Source organism: Ictalurus punctatus, chromosome 12 (genome assembly GCF_001660625.3).
Source record: "Ictalurus punctatus breed USDA103 chromosome 12, Coco_2.0, whole genome shotgun sequence".
In the NCBI taxonomy this organism is placed as follows: domain Eukaryota; kingdom Metazoa; phylum Chordata; class Actinopteri; order Siluriformes; family Ictaluridae; genus Ictalurus; species Ictalurus punctatus.
The window spans coordinates 27,111,677-27,129,146 of record NC_030427.2 but is presented as its reverse complement, the minus strand read 5'-3'; the positions used below and the strand labels follow the sequence as shown (position 1 = coordinate 27,129,146).

Here is a 17,470-nt window from a genome sequence, read left to right as displayed (position 1 = left end):
CAGGGATTCGGTGCTCCTTACATTGTGCTGTGCAGAAATCACGAACTTTATTTAAAACATGTTCAGTTCAAATGAATTCAATAAATATGCCTATGATCGTAAATAATGAAATGAGTAAATCCATCAATAAATATATGTACAAGTTACAAAATGTTAATTTGTTTAATTAATAAATAACACAGAATTAATGATTATGAAATATTATATTATAAAATATATTTTTATTTCATGATGCCCTTTTTCATGTCTTTTTTTTTTTTTTTTTTTTACTATTTGTCGTTAAACAGACCTTGATCATATGGAATGTCATGACGAACATACTTTTAAAAGCCTTGAAATAACAGCAGCTACAAATCAATTAATATCTACGTTTGGGATTTAACAGGTTTCTCCATGAAACTAGTAAATTAAACCCACTTTACATAATCAAATGGATGATGATGATGACGATGATGATGGTGATAATGGTGATGATGATGAAGAAGAAGGTGATGATGATGATGACGATGATGATGGTGTTGATGATGATGGCATTAGACTCACAGAAATAGTTATCAAATGTTGCTGTGATGTACCTTTTAATTAGATTTTAAAGATAAGCTAAAAAGACAGATCAGCGGTCCTTAAAGTACTTTAAATGGTTTTAAAGCTGTACTATATTCCCGTTTCCAGGTTAAATATACTAATGCTAGCCAAGGGGGTAGGTTTGGTCTCAATATTCAATGCTCAATATTTGGTCTAATATTATCAATATACACCCACCCACCCACCCCGGGAAAAAAGGACTGTTTAATGTTGACAACCAACTGGTTTATTAAAATGTAACATCGATATTTACATTAAGATCTGAATTTACATTTAATAAATTAGCTGGTTACATACTGAGCCACTGAAAAGTCTTACCTGTTCAGCAAATAAAAGCCATCTCTGCGTCAGTCTTCAGTCCCTTCAGATCTCTGAGTTTTCATCACGTCTGAAGAGCCATGCTGAGATTTATTCTGGTTTTAGCACGGCTCTGTCACGGTCCCTTGTTCGCTGCATTCGCCGCAGTTCGAGGTTCCTTGGTTATGACAGCAGCTGTTTTTTCATCTAGATGACAAGCTTCAATTCTAAGCAACTCTAGTCAGCTCTTCTTTCTGCTTATGGATGTGATGAAACCACGGAAAGGGGAATGACGTCACGAATGAAGTTTTGAACACTGATTTTTTTATGTACTTGCTCAATAATAGATTTATGTTAATTTTTAAACAAAAAAAAAAAGTTCCATACTGCAGCTTTAAACAACATGTTTAATTGTATATGTCATGTTTGATGGACGAATGTGTTTTTATTTATTGATGTCATTGTGCAATACAGGTGTGTTTAATTACTGTGTGTGTTTTATTGCTTTAGTGTTTTATTCCTCTTCGGATTGCAGTCCTGGTTTGTTATTACTAATGTTATTACTAATGTTATAACATACAATCAAACTGTAATTTAATAATATTTTGGGTCTTCACACTCACATACAGAGCAACCGTGTGTGTGTGTGTGTGTGTGTGTGTGTGTGTCGCTGCATTCTGACTGTATACAGTGTGTATGAGTTTAAAACACAAGCCATAAAATGTTATTGTTTGTCCTGATCACTGAGACTGAATTAGTGAATGTAAATTGTGATTTAAATTCAAGACTGACCCTCTGTGTGTGTGTGTGTGTCCTGTACAATATGTGCTTGTACTATGCAACAGTATGTACAGTATGTGATTACATGTGATCTCTCCAGCTGCATGCAGAAATAAATAAAGTCTCTTTTACAGCAAAGTGAAGTGAGTTAATTTCTTCAGCATTATTATTTATTTATTTATTCAATTTAAAATTAATCTAAATGATCCAACTCAAAGAGTCGGTTCGTTTTCTGAACGACACATCACTCCTAGTGAATCACTTTAACCGAAAGCAACGACTATATTTGCAGCAATTTTCTGTAAATAGTACCACACCACGTGCTTTGTTTACTACTTTGACTACATTTACAGTAGCACTTGTTTCTGCGGAGTGATGGAGAGATGGTATTAATCAGTCTTCATGTTCACTTTTGGAGGAAAGGGGGATTTTCCCCTTAACACAGAATACCTTTACAGTATGTATGCATTAATAATTTTTTTGTGCTTCTCTGGTTAAAGTTACTCACATCCTGATGTTATCTAATGTTCAGACAGTCACTTGTGCATGCTTGTGTGAAAATCAATGAATGCAAGCAACTACTCAATTTAGCAGGTCACTTCTGTGCAATTCCTGGAAAGTGATTAGGCTGAAATTAATGAATGAAATTGATAAATAAAATGACAGAACCTATACAAAAATACTGTACCCCGTATTATTATTTAATAGTAGTAGTAGGATTTATTATTATTATTATTATTATTATATAATTTCCGCATTCTCCGATTCCTATAGAATTCTATGTGAGTGTCACATCGCTCTTTTTCAGCAACGCTAAGCACCGCCCCGTTCTGCAGGTTTCAGCAGGTACGGGGCGGAACGACACGTCACGCGTAGTGACGTCAGTTTAACCGAAAGTGAAAGAGTTTCTCTCTCAGACTTCACTCCATTTTGTCGCTGTTGGAAAAGCAGGAAAACTTCAACACCAGGCAGAAACGGTGATATTAATGTCACACAAGATGGACTGCTGAATAAAAGTAAGTTATTTCTTTAACAGAAACGACTTTATATTTTATTTTACTCGTGTAAAAGCAGCGGTAAATCTGCGTCACTTCCCCGGGACTGACGTCATCTTCCTTGTAAAGCTGCTGTTTATCAGCTGTGAGTTCTACAGTGCATCCGGAAGTATTCACAGAGCTTCACTTTTCACACATTTCGTTATGTTACAGCCTTATTCCAAAATTGATTACATTCTTTATTTTACTCAAAATTCCACAAACAATACCCCATAATGACAACGTGAAAAAGTTTGTTTGAAATCTTTGCAAATTTATTTAAAAAAAAAAAAAAAAAAAAAAAAAAAAAAAAAGCACATTTACATAATGGCAAAAATCAATCAAGTTTAAAGAGACACTATAAAGTAGTAAGCCAAATAAACATCCATTTACTAAAAACATCTTTTAAGAAACTATATTATTATTGTTATAAATCTAAACATAAATATATATTTTTAAACGTGTAGATTCATAACGGTTCATTTCACAGAGGAAGTCTGACACCAAAATGTTAATATTTTATTTCTTCTTGTGACTGAAGTAAAGGGACATTTCAGATTGGTAGGTGATCAAACCCACTCAGATCAGTTCATAGGGACATACTATAATCTCACAATAAAGATCAATTAATTTTACTCTAAAGGTTTGCGAGAGAACACAAAGTTTCTCCGGAGAACGAAAAAGCATAAAAATATGAATTTTCCTCAAGTCTCATTATTTTTCAGCACCATGTCCCCTTAGGAGCTCCGCAGGATCGTGTTCCTGTAGCCCAGTACTATCCTGTAGACTTAACTGTAATAAAATTCTTAATTAGTTATGATAATTTTTTTGGCCATATAGTTTTAATGATAATGAAATGTGACACGGTAAAATATTAGACACTCTAGGTGATAAATGAGAAACACTGGTTATTATTGTCCAGGTGTCTGTCAGTGAGAACATGAGAACTAGTGAATAAAGTCTGGTTCATAAATCAAGATGACACGTCTAAGTATTTTCTACACAACAGACAAAATACATTTAGTATTATGGTACGTGTGATCCCTCTGTAAATACAGATCATGGAGTGCTCACGGTCTAAAACAGTCATATGGCACACCCTTACTTTATACTCACAGAAATCATCTCTGTTTACGACAACTGATTTCAGACTTACTGACTTCTGGCTCAGAATTTACAGTACATTTATTTAAACTAAAACCCCATTTAATGCCGTTAAACAGAACGTGGTATTAGATTAAAGTATTCTATTAACTACAAATGATTTTAGCTGCCTTCTGGTTCTGCCTTTTTATTCACAGCATCACAGCTGACCTGCTTACACTTAAAACTATATCTCTTCGCTTCCAGCAGAGGTCTCCCTCCCCTCATTATTGAACTGTTCATCACACACACACACACACACACACACACACACACACACACACACACACACACACACACACACACACACTTTTGTTTTAGGAGCAACATTTTCTTTAGTTGAGAGATGTGAAAGATTTTCCCCCAACTTTACCTGTGTGTTTGTTTTGTGTTTTCTAGGAGTGTAAGTAATTCCAGCAGAAGCCATCAGCATCTTCAGGACTCAGCTGTGTGTCCATGAGCTGTCTGTGTATACAATAATATTCAAACATGGAGAGCCCTGATCTGGACACAGATAATGTGACGCCACCCTCAAAAAACCAGTAAGCTACATGTCCTAGTATTTTAGTCATTAAATGTTCATAACTGAAATATGTAGTGAGTATATATGAAAATAATAATTTAACAAAAATTTATACTAAGCTTGAAAACTTAGCAGTCATCACTTGAAAAAACTGCTAGATTCTGTTGATTGTAAGTAAAATGATGTCCTTATGAAAATTAACCATACAGTCGAACAGTAAAGAGACATGAGACAATTCACTAAAGCCACGATATGAGACATATCCGTATACAGGCTTCAGAAGACGTTACTGACGAGACAGTGTTTACACAAATCAAACCACTGCAGTATCAGTACAATAGGGGCGTTAAACTCAAACTCTGCCTGAGCCACTTCAGCATTTTTGTGAGACCCTGAAGGGCCATAATCAAAGTTTATATATTTTTTCCTCACATTTATCATATTCTATCAAATAACACCAATAATCTGTAGTCTCTGAAATTCGAATAGGATGTTTCTATGGGAAAAAAAGTTCTAACAGGAACTATTTCTACGGAAGCAGGCGCGGGCGGCAAGTGAACAGAGTAGAGTCGGGAAGTTCCGGAAGCGTAGTCGTAGAGTCAGCAAGGGTCAAGCGATCGGGCGAACAATACAAATGGGGGTATCCAGATAGCGTAGTCGAGACGAGAAGCGAGGGTTGAAGATTATAAGAAACAATGAACTAGAAGAGCTTGGTAACACAGCAAACTAATTTACTGAGCGTATACTTCGCGCAGATCCTGGGTGGATGTCTTCCCTAAGTACTAGTGTGTGTGTGTGTGATTGGTGCCAGGTGTGTCTGATCAGAACTCCGGGGATGGTGAGCGCATGCGTGCCTGAGAAGTGAGTATTGCATCTTGGGAATTTGAGTTCTGATCGGACCGAGCTGTGACACTATTAAAGTGTATGCATAATAACAATAATAATAATAATAATAATAATAATAATAATAATATACTCAGTAGAAGTATAATAATAACATTTATTATACTGACTATAATCCAAAACATTTTTTATGAATTGAGTCCTTTGTTTAATCCCATTTTATTTGATACCAGCTGCTGTGATGAGAAACAGGATTAGTCTATTGGGATGATGCATTGTTCCTTTTTCTGTTAGAAAGTGTCACGGTTTCCCCTTTAAGCAGCGCACTGGAGAGCATGTGGGCGCGCGTGCACGAGCAAGGTGCGCGAGCACCTGCTTTTCGTTTGTTGAAAATCGTGACATTGTGTACATTGGACACGTGCTTTTGGTATGTTTCTGTTATGTCTCCTCCCTGTTCTGTCATTGGCTGTTGTTTTACGTGTGTCTAGATTGGTGTCAGCAGTCAGCAATCAACATGCTGATTGTGTTTGTATATATACCGCGCGTCTCCCAGCACATGGCGCGGAATATTAGATTAGATAAGTTTAGTTTAGATTAGATTCCTTACGATAGTTAATCACAATCCTATTTATTGTCCATGTCATGTTCCATGTTTATAATAGTACATTTAGTCCACGCTGGTTTCTCCGCTCCCAGTTCCTCGCTATAGTTTATGTTTCTTGTTTTGAATATCGACCCTGTTTTCTGTGACCGTGACCTTGATTCCTGCTTTGACCCGTGTATGCCTGTTTGCCGATCGCCTGACCTTTGCATGTTTGTGGATTACATTTCTGATCACGATTTGGATTTACCTGCCTGTGTCTCACCTCTTCAATAAAACTGTAAAACTGCATTTGCATCCGTCCCTACCTTCGTTACGTCTCGAGCCGTGACAGAAAGTTACTAGTCAGATATCTACACTATAAGCACAGAGATATGGAGGTGAGAACCGGTGAAGTAGCTGCTGGAGTTTACTGCAGAAGAAAAGTAGATCAGGATTTATAGTACAAGGTGTCATTTTCTTTGTTATTAACATGTTATTTTTATCTTTTTCAGTGGAGCTGTCATAAAGCTATTTCATGGCACCGTTATTAATGTAGAAAGTTGTAAATTGTGGCTTAAATGATTAAAATAACAAATTAGTGTCATCAGCGCTCCTTCTGCTGTCTGACATCCACCTGAAATATACGAGTGCATCACTACACAATTTAACTGTACAGATGAGTAAAACAGTCCTGATTATATTTTGTATATTTCCTCATCCCAAACAATTAATTTGTGGTCACGCCACTGCCAGCACACTTTGGATATCTGCTGTGAATTCTGGACAGTTTGAAAATGTTGAGCAGTAGTGTACGCAAATTCACGCAGGCCAAATGAAACAAGGCTGTGGACTATCAAGTCTCATTCCCACTCTATAATGTTGTACAGTAAGCTATACAGAAAGAGACCAGACTCCCAAGATCCCAGCTGTGTCTACATGAAATGTGATGCGTCTATGGATCCTCTGTGGACCTTTAGAAATAGAGATTTGTACATAGGTAACATCCCATAGTCCTCATAGTTCAAGTCACTGCAGAGAGAAAGGCCATGTTACACAGTCTTTTATCCAGTCCAGGGTAAATAGCAGCATTTTGATATTTATTGGTTTATGCTATACTTTAATTAGGCCCTTATGCTGCTACAATACTTTCATTAAACATTTTAGAGTCTTCTTCTATTCTTCTTCCACTCCATAGTGGAAGCATCATGGTGGAAGCATTAGCCGCTCAGCTAATATGATACTGAACGTTGCCCAGGGTGCGCCAAAGGAGGTTCCTTCCATGCACACACAATCACACACCCATTCATACACTACAGACACTTTGGACATGCCAATCAGCCTACTATGCATGTCTTTGGACTGGGGGAGGAAACCGGAGTACCCGGAGGAAACCCCCGCAGCACGGAGAGAACATGCAAACTTCGCACACACACAGGGCCACGGTGGGAATCAAACCCCCAACCCTGAAGATGTGAGGCAAACCTGCTAACCACTAAGCCACCGTGCACCCTACATTTTACACTAATAAATATCAATAAAGTGCAGTTCACTGTTTCACCGTGTCATGTACATTATATGGAAGTAAAGGTATCCTGTTGCGACAGTAAAAGTAATTGTAACGGCTAACAAAATAATTAAAAGAGCCAATAGAGCAAATTAACAAGTCAGTCAAAACCTGTAAAGGAAGTATATAAAGGATTTTCTATAATGTTGTACAGTCAACGACAGAGAGAGAGATCAGACTCACCAGATCCCAGCTGTGTCTCCATGAAGAGTGATATGTCTATGGATTCTCCACAGAACTTCAGAAATAGAGACTCCTCATCTGTACACAGGTAACATCTCATAGTTCTCATAGTTAAAGTCACAGTTAATGGCTGTGCTACACATTCATTAGCAGCTATTTTGATTTATATTTTAGTTTCTTGGTCTTTAGTGATACTACAGAACTTTATGAAGGTCAAAATGTCTTACGATTAGTGGACAACCCGCTCTACCACCTGAGCCACAGCCGCTAATAATAATAATAATAATAATCATCATCATCATCATCATCATCATCATCACGGTTGCTTGGACGTGTCTCCATGAAGAGTGATGTGTCTGAGTATCTCTGTAAAATATAATAGAAATTGGAGACCCTTTATATGAATGAACACAGGCACTGATTATTTACCAATCATATAACTGACATTACAGTATTTATTAATAATAATAATCAAAATCAGCATTTTCCTCAATTTAAACATTTTACCTACCAAAATCATGTCAGTAGGTCTACTGATAACTAAATTGATAGCTAAATAGTTACAGATTTTTATACCTGTGAACCTTTCTAGCAGGTTTTTATAATAATAATTATATGTATTTGCATTTAGGACACATTATCTGTTCATTCTGAATGATGTCCTCATGTTCTGTTACAACCATAATGACCTTATACAGTCCCCTCCACAAGTATTGGAACAGCGAGGCCAATTCTTGCACTTTTGCTATACACTGAAGACATTTGGGTTGGAGATAAAAGATGAATGAGACAATAGACCAGAGTTTCTGCTTTCATTTCCTGAATGATAAGGTGCCATGTTCTAAGTTTTAACACATCTAGATGTAAATAATGGAAAAAAGTATCTAGAAAACCTAAAATTAAAATGGGTACATTTTTTCTCCAGGTCCTCAATGTTGGTGTTGTATTTAGCACTGTGTTTTCTAAATATTAATGCCCTTACTACAATTATTTGACTAAAATTAGGGCTAAAGTTTAGACTACAGCGTTAAAATGGTGAGAGTTATTGTCTTTAACAGCTACAGTTTTTATTCCCAGTGTTCTACAGAAGTCAGGAAACAGAAGAGAAAAGAACATCATCACAATTACAGGGTAAGATCAAACCCAACAACATGACTGTGACACTGACGCGCTGGTATTATAAACATCTCTGTTGTTATTTCCTGCAGAGTGATTAGATTATAGAAAACATAGCGTAGAATACGGTAAATACACTGTGAGAACAACATAAAGAATGGTTATCTGTGGTAAGCAGTCAGAAAAAATGTGATCTTAAACTCTAACAATTTGACCCCATATCCACCATGTCTTTTTACTTCAACCTGTCACAGTCATGACCCAGAACCTGCTGCTGTAAATGAATTCCAGAAAAAGTTCAAATTAAATCTGATGAAGAAATTTCAGTGTTTAAATGGAGTGATGATAAACCTGGAAAACCGAACACTCCTGAATGAGATCTACACAGAGCTGTACATCACAGAGGGAGACAGTGGAGATGTCAATAAAGAACATGAGGTGAGACAGATCGAGGCAGCATCCAGGAGAACAACAACAGAGGAAACACCAATCAAATGCAATGACATCTTTAAGCCGTTATCTGATCAAGACAAACCCATCAGAACTGTGCTGACAAAGGGAGTTGCTGGCATCGGAAAAACAGTCTCTGTGCAGAAGTTCATTCTGGACTGGGCTGAAGGGAAAGCAAATCAGGATGTCCACCTCATTTTTCCACTTCCTTTCAGAGAGCTGAATTTGATGAAGGACCAGAAACTGAGTCTGATGGATCTCCTTCATGTCTGTTTTAAGGAGACAAAAGAAACAGAAATGTCCAGTTTGGAAAAGGTTCTGTTCATTTTTGATGGATTGGACGAGAGTCGTTTTCCTCTGGATTTCCAGAACACAGAGAGAGTGTGTGATGTAACTGAATCAGCATCAGTGCATGTGCTGCTGATAAACCTGATCAAAGGGAATCTGCTTCCCTCTGCTCTCATCTGGATCACCTCCCGACCAGCAGCAGCTGATCAAATCCCCTCTGAGTGTGTCCATCGAGTCACAGAGGTACGAGGGTTCAATGACCCACAGAAGGAGGATTACTTCAGGAAGAGGATCAGTGATCAGAGCCTGGCCAGTAACATCATCACACACCTGAAGTCATTAAGAAGCCTCTACATCATGTGCCACATCCCAGTCTTCTGCTGGATTTCAGCCACTGTTCTAGAGAGAATGTTGGATGAAGCAGAGAATGGAGAGATCCCCAAGACTCTGACTCAAATGTACACACATTTCCTCATCATTCAGACAAACATCATAAGAGAAAAGTACTCAAAGAAGCAGGGGAGTGATGAAGAAATGCTTCTCGAACTGGGACGACTGGCTTTTCAGCAGCTGAAGAAAGGCAACCTGATCTTCTATGAGGAAGACCTGAGAGGGTGTGGCATTGATGTGAGAGAAGCAGCAGTGTACTCAGGTGTGTGTACGCAGATCTTCAGAGAAGAGTTTGGACTTCCCCAGAGTAAAGTGTACTGCTTTGTTCATCTGAGCATTCAGGAGCATCTCGCAGCTCTATATGTGCACCTGACATTCATGATGGAAAAGAGAAATGTTCTTAAACAGAGTGAGTTTTCTGAACCAGAGATTTTATCCGACGAAGAGCATCAATCTGAGATGTCCTCTGACCAGTTGACTGAAGAAATTACAATCTCAGATGTCCACAAGAGTGCTGTACATCAGGCCATAAAGAGTCAGACTGGACATCTGGATCTTTTCCTCCGCTTTCTTCTGGGTCTCTCACTGGAGTCCAATCAGAAACTCTTACATACCTTAGTAACACATACAGGAAGTAGCTCCCAGACAGGACAGAGCAACACAGTACAGTACATTAAGATGAAGATCAATAGAGATCTTCCTACAGAAAAATCCATCAATCTGTTCCACTGTCTGAATGAACTGGGGGACAATTCTCTAGTGGAGGAAATCCAACACTACCTGAAATCTGGAAAACAAAGTGAACTCTCTTCTTCACAGTGGTCTGCTCTGGTGTTTGTCTTATTGACATCAGCAGAGGAACTGGAGGAATTTGACCTGAGTAAATATATCTCTACAGATAAAATAAGAGATGAGATTCTTGTGAAGGTGATGCCTTTGATTGCAGTATCCAGAAAAGCAATGTAAGTCAATCTGAATAGAACTCTTCTACTGTTACAGTGTTAAGAGAACAAATCAAATGTCTTAGCTGTTCAGATGAATCTAACTCTTCATGACATTTTAGACTTTTTCTTTTCTCTTCTTATGAACATTTAAGATCAGACTCTTGCTTTCCCATTTGGTGTCCCGGATCTTACACTCCATGTTTATACAATGTGTGTGATGATGTACGCAGCTGAAAACTCCCACCAAACCGAATCTGAACAGCTCTGACTGTGTGGGACTTTTGTCTAACGGATGTTTGTGCTTTTGAAACTGAGAAGTTGCAGTGAAAGGTTTGAGGACTTGTTTGATAATTTGCATTACTGTTAGTTCATTACGTATTATTTCCTTCAGTATCCGGTGTGATACAATTCAAGAACGTGGTTGGTCAGCTCTGGCCTCAGTGCTCAGCTCAGAAACCTCCAATCTGAGAGAACTGCATCTGACTGTGGATACACTGGATCTGACTTGGAGTAAACTAGGAGACTCAGGAGTGAAGCGTCTCTCTGCTGTACTGGAGAATCCTCAGTGTAAAGTAAAAAATCTGAAGTAAGATCATCTCTCTGAGAGACACAGTACTCACCAAAAGCTGCAGTTAATAGTTGTGTGCAGTTCTGTTTTTTTCAGTTAAATCAATACAACATACAGAACAAATGTATTAGTCATTGGACATATCACTTGTGCAATAATAGTAATAATTAAATAGAGATAAAAAAATAAATAAATACCTGACTCATTACTATTAGCATAAACCATCAATAGTTTTACACCATAATTGATGAGTATTAATAATATCTTGTGATTGGACAAAAGAAGGGAGACAGTCCAACATAACAGACACATCGTCTTTACAGTACGTTTTAAACCAAAATGAAAATGTGTTGATGAAGAGTGTGTCATTGTGTCTGTGCAGGTTGTGTGATTGTGATATCTCAGATGAAAGCTGTGCTGCTCTGGCTTCAGCTCTGAGATCAAACCCCTCACACCTGAGAGAACTGGATATGTCTAGGAATAAACTAGGAGACTCAGGAGTGAAGTGTCTCTCTGCTGGACTGGAGAATCCTCACTGTAAATTGGAGATACTGATGTAAGATCATCTCTATGAGAGTCACATGACCTGCTCCTCAGTAAGACACATTCTCTAATAGTGAGACTGAAGCTGGGAAATGTGAAGAAAAGAATTTCACTGTGCTGTAATGTATATGTGATAAATAAAAGCTTCTTCTTATGTATAAATGTACACACACTCAGGAGCAGGAGTAGAATACGAATTAAGAGGATTTTCATGAAAATTTTTGTGTAAACACTCGTACAAACGATTTACACACAAACCAGTTCATATCCAGTTTTATATATGAAGCACATTGTTAATTAGAATAAGCAGATGATATTAAATCCTCATGTCATTCTGAATAATAAAATCCCACACATCATCTTTAATGTAATGAAAATGTGTTGATGAAGAGTGTGTCATTGTGGCTCTGCAGGTTGCGGTGTTGTGGTGTCTTAGATGAAGGCTGTGCTGCTCTAGCTTCAGCTCTGAGATCAAACCACTCTCACCTGAGCGAACTGGATCTGTCTGAGAATAAACTAGGAGACTCAGGAGTGAAGTGTCTCTCTGCTGGACTGGAGAATCTTCACTGTAATCTGGAGATACTGAAGTAAGATCATCTCTCTGAGAGTTCAATCCAATTCAATTTTATTTGTATAGCACTTTTTACAATAGACATTATCTCAAAGCAGCTTTATAGAAATTAAAAAAACACGGTATACAGATATTAAAAGTGCGAATTTATCCCAATTGAGCAAGCCGGTCGTGACGGTAGCAAGGAAAAACTCCCTAAGATGTTAAAATGAAGAAACCTTGAGAGGAACCAGACTCACCAGGGAACCCATCCTCATCTGGGTAACAACAGATAGTGTGAAAAAAGGTAATTATGAATTTATATGAAGTTGCTATGGATTTATATGAAGTTGTTATGTCTCCTCCCTGTTCTGTCATTGGCTATGGTTTCACATGTGTCTGAATTGCCCTCAGGCGTCAGCCATTACGAGACTGATTATGTTTGTATATATAACGCGCGCCTCCCAGCACACAGCACGGAATATTAGATAGATTAGATACTTAGTTTAGATTCCTTACCACAGTCATAGTCATAGTCAAGGTTCGTTTGTTTAGTTCACAATGGTTTCTCCGCTCCCAGTCTATCGCAATTGTTTATGTTTCACGCTTGGTATATTGACCCTGAATCCCGTGACCACGACCTTGATTCCTGCTTTGTCCCGTGTATGCCTGTTTGCTGATCATCTGACCTTTTGCATGTTTCTGGATTACGTTATTGGATTACTTTTTGGATTTACCCGTCTGTGTCTCTCTTAAATAAAACTGTTCAAACTGCGATTGCATCCATCCTCATCTTCCTTACATCACGAGACGTAACAGAATATTCCACCTCATCATGGATGCAGCAGTAGAACGAAGAGAGCATCACAGCAGAAAATACACGGATTACTGGCCACGATACAAATCAGTCCAGTTTCCCCAAAGGACTGCCACCGAACTCCCGATAGAGACTTATGGGTTGGAGAGCTACCCGTTGTTGTTCCTGGTTCACAGCCAGGTGTATTTCGCTAGCCTGGCACATCCCAAGCCTGTCAAGTAACGGTGGCTGGGATTCTTAGTGTCCCGGTTTTATGGCCCGACACGTGACTGGGCGGAGCAGCTGGTCCATACAGGGTCCAGTACCCTCAATAACATCACTGAGTTCGCTGAACTTTTTCGGCAAGAGTTCGCACAGCCAGGGCAACTAAAGAGCCTGGATTTCCTGGAGAGGGTTTTCATGGGATGAACATGGCTGACATACCTTTCCACCTATATTATGAGTGGGTGGACCGGGGGGGCATCTGCAGCTCCGCTTCAGGTTCCGGCCAGCATGGTGGAGGTGGCGCCGAGATGTATGAGTGAGGGCTGCGGGAAAGAGACTCAGCTCCAATGTCCCACCTGCAAGAAGCTGGGTCTCCAGGAAGCATTTTTCAGCTCTAAGGAATGCTTCAAGAGCAGCTGGCATCAGCACAAGCGTCTACACAGAAAACCCCCTATGACACTACAGCCAGAAGTCAACGTAGCGACCTCAGAACCAGAGCTCGAACCTGAGACCCACGAGGAGGTCTCACCCGCCGAGCTCCAGCCAGAGGTCCACATGGTGGCCTCAGTGCTCCAGCACAAGACCTACAGGGAGGTCTCAGCTCCGGAGCCTAAGCCTGAGGTTAACCTGGCGACCTCAGAGCTCGAACCTGAGACCCATGAAGTGGGCTCACCTGCCAAGCTCCAACTAGAGGTCAACAGGGAGGCCCTAGCACCAGAGCTCCAGCCTGAGGTTCAGGAGGGGGTCTCAGCTCCACAGATCCACTGTAAAGCCTAGTTACTGTCCCAAGTGTCTGTTAACACGGACGACCAAGTTCTGCTCAAGCCCAAGTGTGCTGAAACAAACAACCTAGCTCTGCTCATGTCTACGTCTGATGACCTGACCAACCAAGTTATGCTCACGCCCAAGTTTGCTGAAACAGACAACCAAGCTCTACTCATGGCTACGTCTGCTGATCTGACCAACCAAGTTATGCTCACGCCAGAGTCAGAAAATACGTTCAACCAAGTTCTGTCACACCCGAGTTTGCTGAAACAGACAACCAAGTTCAGCCTGCAGGCTCTGCTGAGTACATTGCTCTGTTTCCCTGCTCCGCCGAGGATGTCGCTCTGCCTTCCTGCTCCGCCAAGGACGTCGTTCTGCTTTCCTGCTCTGCTGAGAACGACGATCTGCTTTCCTGTCCCCCCGAGGACAACGCTCTGCTTTCCTGCACTGCAGAGCCCGTCGCTCTGCTTTCCTGCTCTGCTGTGAACGTCACTCTGCTGTCATGCTCCGCCGAGGACGTCGCTCTGCTTCCCTGCTCCGCTGAGGACGTCGCTCTGCTTTCCTGCTCTGACGAGGACGTCGCTCTGCTTCAATGCTCCGACGAGGACGTCGCTCCGATTTCCTGTTCAGCTGGGGACGTCAATCCGCTTTTCTGTTCCACCGAGGACGTCGCTCTGCTTTCATGTTCCGACGAGGACGTCACTATGCCTTCATGCATCGCTGTGAACGTCGCTCTGCTTTTTTGTTTTGTTAAGAATGCCGTGCGGTCTCCTGGTTTTGCTTGGGACATTTTGCCCAGGGGGCTGGGGCCGCCAATGGAGATGGATGTTTCATGGCACTCCGGGAGGAGTGCCCTTTGTGGGGGTGGGGGAGGGGTTTCTGTCACGACTTCCCCTTTATGCAGCGTGCTGCAGAGCATGTGAATGCACGCTGCCGAGCATGCTTTTTCATTGTTGACAATCGTGACATTTGGACACGTGCATTTGTTATGTTTTGTCATGTCTCCTCCCTGTTATGTCATTGGCTATGGTTTCATGTGTGTCTGAATTGCCCTCAGCCGTCAGCCATTACGAAGCTGATTATGTTTGTATATATACCGCGCGCCTCCCAGCACACACCACGGAATATTAGATAGATTAGATACTTAGTTTAGATTCCTTACCACAGTCATAGTCATAGTCATAGTCAAGATTCATTTGTTTAGTTCACGCTGGTTTCTCTGCTCCCAGTCTCTCGCAATTGTTTATGTTTCATATTTGGTATATCGACCCTGTATCCCGTGAACGCGACCTTGATTCCTGCTTTGTCCCGTGTATGCCTGTTTGCCGATCGTCTGACCTTTTGCATGTTTCTGGATTACGTTATTGGATTACATTTTGGATTTACCTGCCTGTGTCTCTCTTAAATAAAACTGTTCAAACTGCGATTGCATCCGTCCTCATCTTCCTTACGTCACGAGACATAACAATATTGCTATATTATCATCTATAGGGTTAGTTATAATACTGTCTGGTTTTAATTTAATAGCCTGAATTTAACATGTAATATTTTCAATCTTACCAATGAAAAATTTAATTAAATTTTCACTGCTATGTAGTGATTGAGTGCTTCTTTCTGTAGTGATTTTATTCCTAGTTAATTTTGCTACTGTGTTGAATAGAAATCTCGAATTGTTTTTGTTATCTCCTTAAGGTGGAGAGATAGACTTTTCTAGCATCGCTAAGAGATTTTCTATAGTTCAGTAGGCTCTCCTTCCATGGTGTTTGAAATACTACCAGTATGGTTTGACGCCATTCATGTTCTAATTGTCGAGTGGTCTGTTTTAAGGTACGCGTTTTAGCGTTATACCAGGGTGCTATTTTTTTCTCTCTAATTAATTTTCTTTTGAGTGGAGCCACTCTATCTAGCGTGTAGCGGCGTGTTGACTCTAAGCATTCAGTCGCCTTATCGAGTTCTATCGGATCAGACGGTGATCCAAATCTAATGTCTCTGGGAGGTTGTTTATGAAGCTTGGTGCAGTAGTTGATGTGAATGTACGTTTTACGCGGTAGCGAGGCAAGGTGGAAATATTATGATCAATACGTATTATGAACGAGATAAGATAATGGTCTGAGACAACTTCAGACTGCGGAAAAATTACAATATTTTCTATATTTAATCCGTATGTTAGTATGAGGTCAAGAGTGTGACCACCATTATGAGTAAGTCTGATTATGTTCCGATTAATCCCTACTGAATCTAAAAGGGACACAACCGCTGTTCTCAGAGGGTCTTCCGGGTTATCAAAATGAATTTTAAAATCACCGACGATTAATGCTTTATCTACAGAAACAACCAGGTTTGAGATAAAGTCTGCAAATTCACTAAGAAATTCAGTATATGGCCCTGGGGGTCTGTAAATAATAATTAGAGGAATTGACTTATTTTTTGTAGCTACATGTTATACTGGTATAAAGAATTTCAAAAGAATTAAATTTATGACTAGGGTTTTGTGTGACGCCTAGATTTTGACTATTGATGAGACCAATACCTCCTCCTTTACCAGGCTGATGTACATAACTGTTTCCAGCAGGACTGGCTTCAATTAATGCTGTGTACTCGTTTGGTTTAATCCAAGTTTCCATTAAACACATTAATTTACATTCCTGATCAGTAATGATTTCATTAACAATAAGAGCCTTAGACCCAAGAAATCTAATGTTTAATGGTCCTAGCTTTAGATTAAAGGTACTGGATGTGCATTCAGTATGATCTAATTTTATGTTAATTAGGTTAATAAAAAAATTTTCGAGTCTCTATAGTATGTACTACAAGTGTTGAACTATTAACTGAACATTGCTTATGATGAACGTTGTTATTGTAGGAAGTACTTACGGTAGGCAGTCACTTGGTGTGTAGCACCTTGGACATGTTGTCTGACAGCAGTTCTGCTCCGAGGCTGCTGGGGTGCAGGCCATCAGTCATTCAAAGCAAGAAGTCTACTGAACTTTTCTGCTCCATGTCTGTATGTGGGAAGAGGTCCAGAGACGATGATCTTCGTGGTGGGTGATCTGCCTCGTACCGTCTCAATCAGGCTGGCGAAGTCCCTCTTCAGAACCTCCGCCACATGACCTGCTCTTCAGTAAGACACATTCTCTAATAGTGAGACTGAAGCAGAGGTTTTAGGTTCATCATCAATGTCCTGAGGAGGAAGATTGTTTCTTTTCACTGCATACTGATGATCTGTTACATGAGTCTTTGGGTCAGATGTACGTATGCGAGAAGCTGCAGCACAAAACGTGACTTGATGCGACTGCAATG

General features: G+C 39.9%; 1 protein-coding gene across 6 annotated transcripts in view; it reads left to right on the top strand.

Moving 5' to 3' along the window:
- The window catches only part of LOC108272567 (NACHT, LRR and PYD domains-containing protein 12), a 133,427-nt gene that overhangs the window by 13,260 nt on the left and 102,697 nt on the right, over positions 1–17,470 (top strand). For 2 of the 6 annotated variants that reach the window (XM_053684307.1, XM_053684308.1), the window contains exons 3-8: positions 7,507–7,623; positions 8,613–8,666; positions 8,906–10,741; positions 11,115–11,309; positions 11,674–11,847; positions 12,248–12,421. The exons of 2 other annotated variants lie outside the window; for them this stretch is intronic. In XM_053684307.1, coding sequence (XP_053540282.1) covers positions 7,507–7,623; positions 8,613–8,666; positions 8,906–10,741; positions 11,115–11,309; positions 11,674–11,847; positions 12,248–12,421 — 2,550 coding nt within the window. Of the gene's footprint in view, positions 1–2,542; positions 2,679–4,238; positions 4,382–7,506; positions 7,624–8,612; positions 8,667–8,905; positions 10,742–11,114; positions 11,310–11,673; positions 11,848–12,247; positions 12,422–17,470 lie in introns of those variants that run through there. 2 more of the 6 variants (XM_053684309.1, XM_053684310.1) reach the window with 2 other exon arrangements.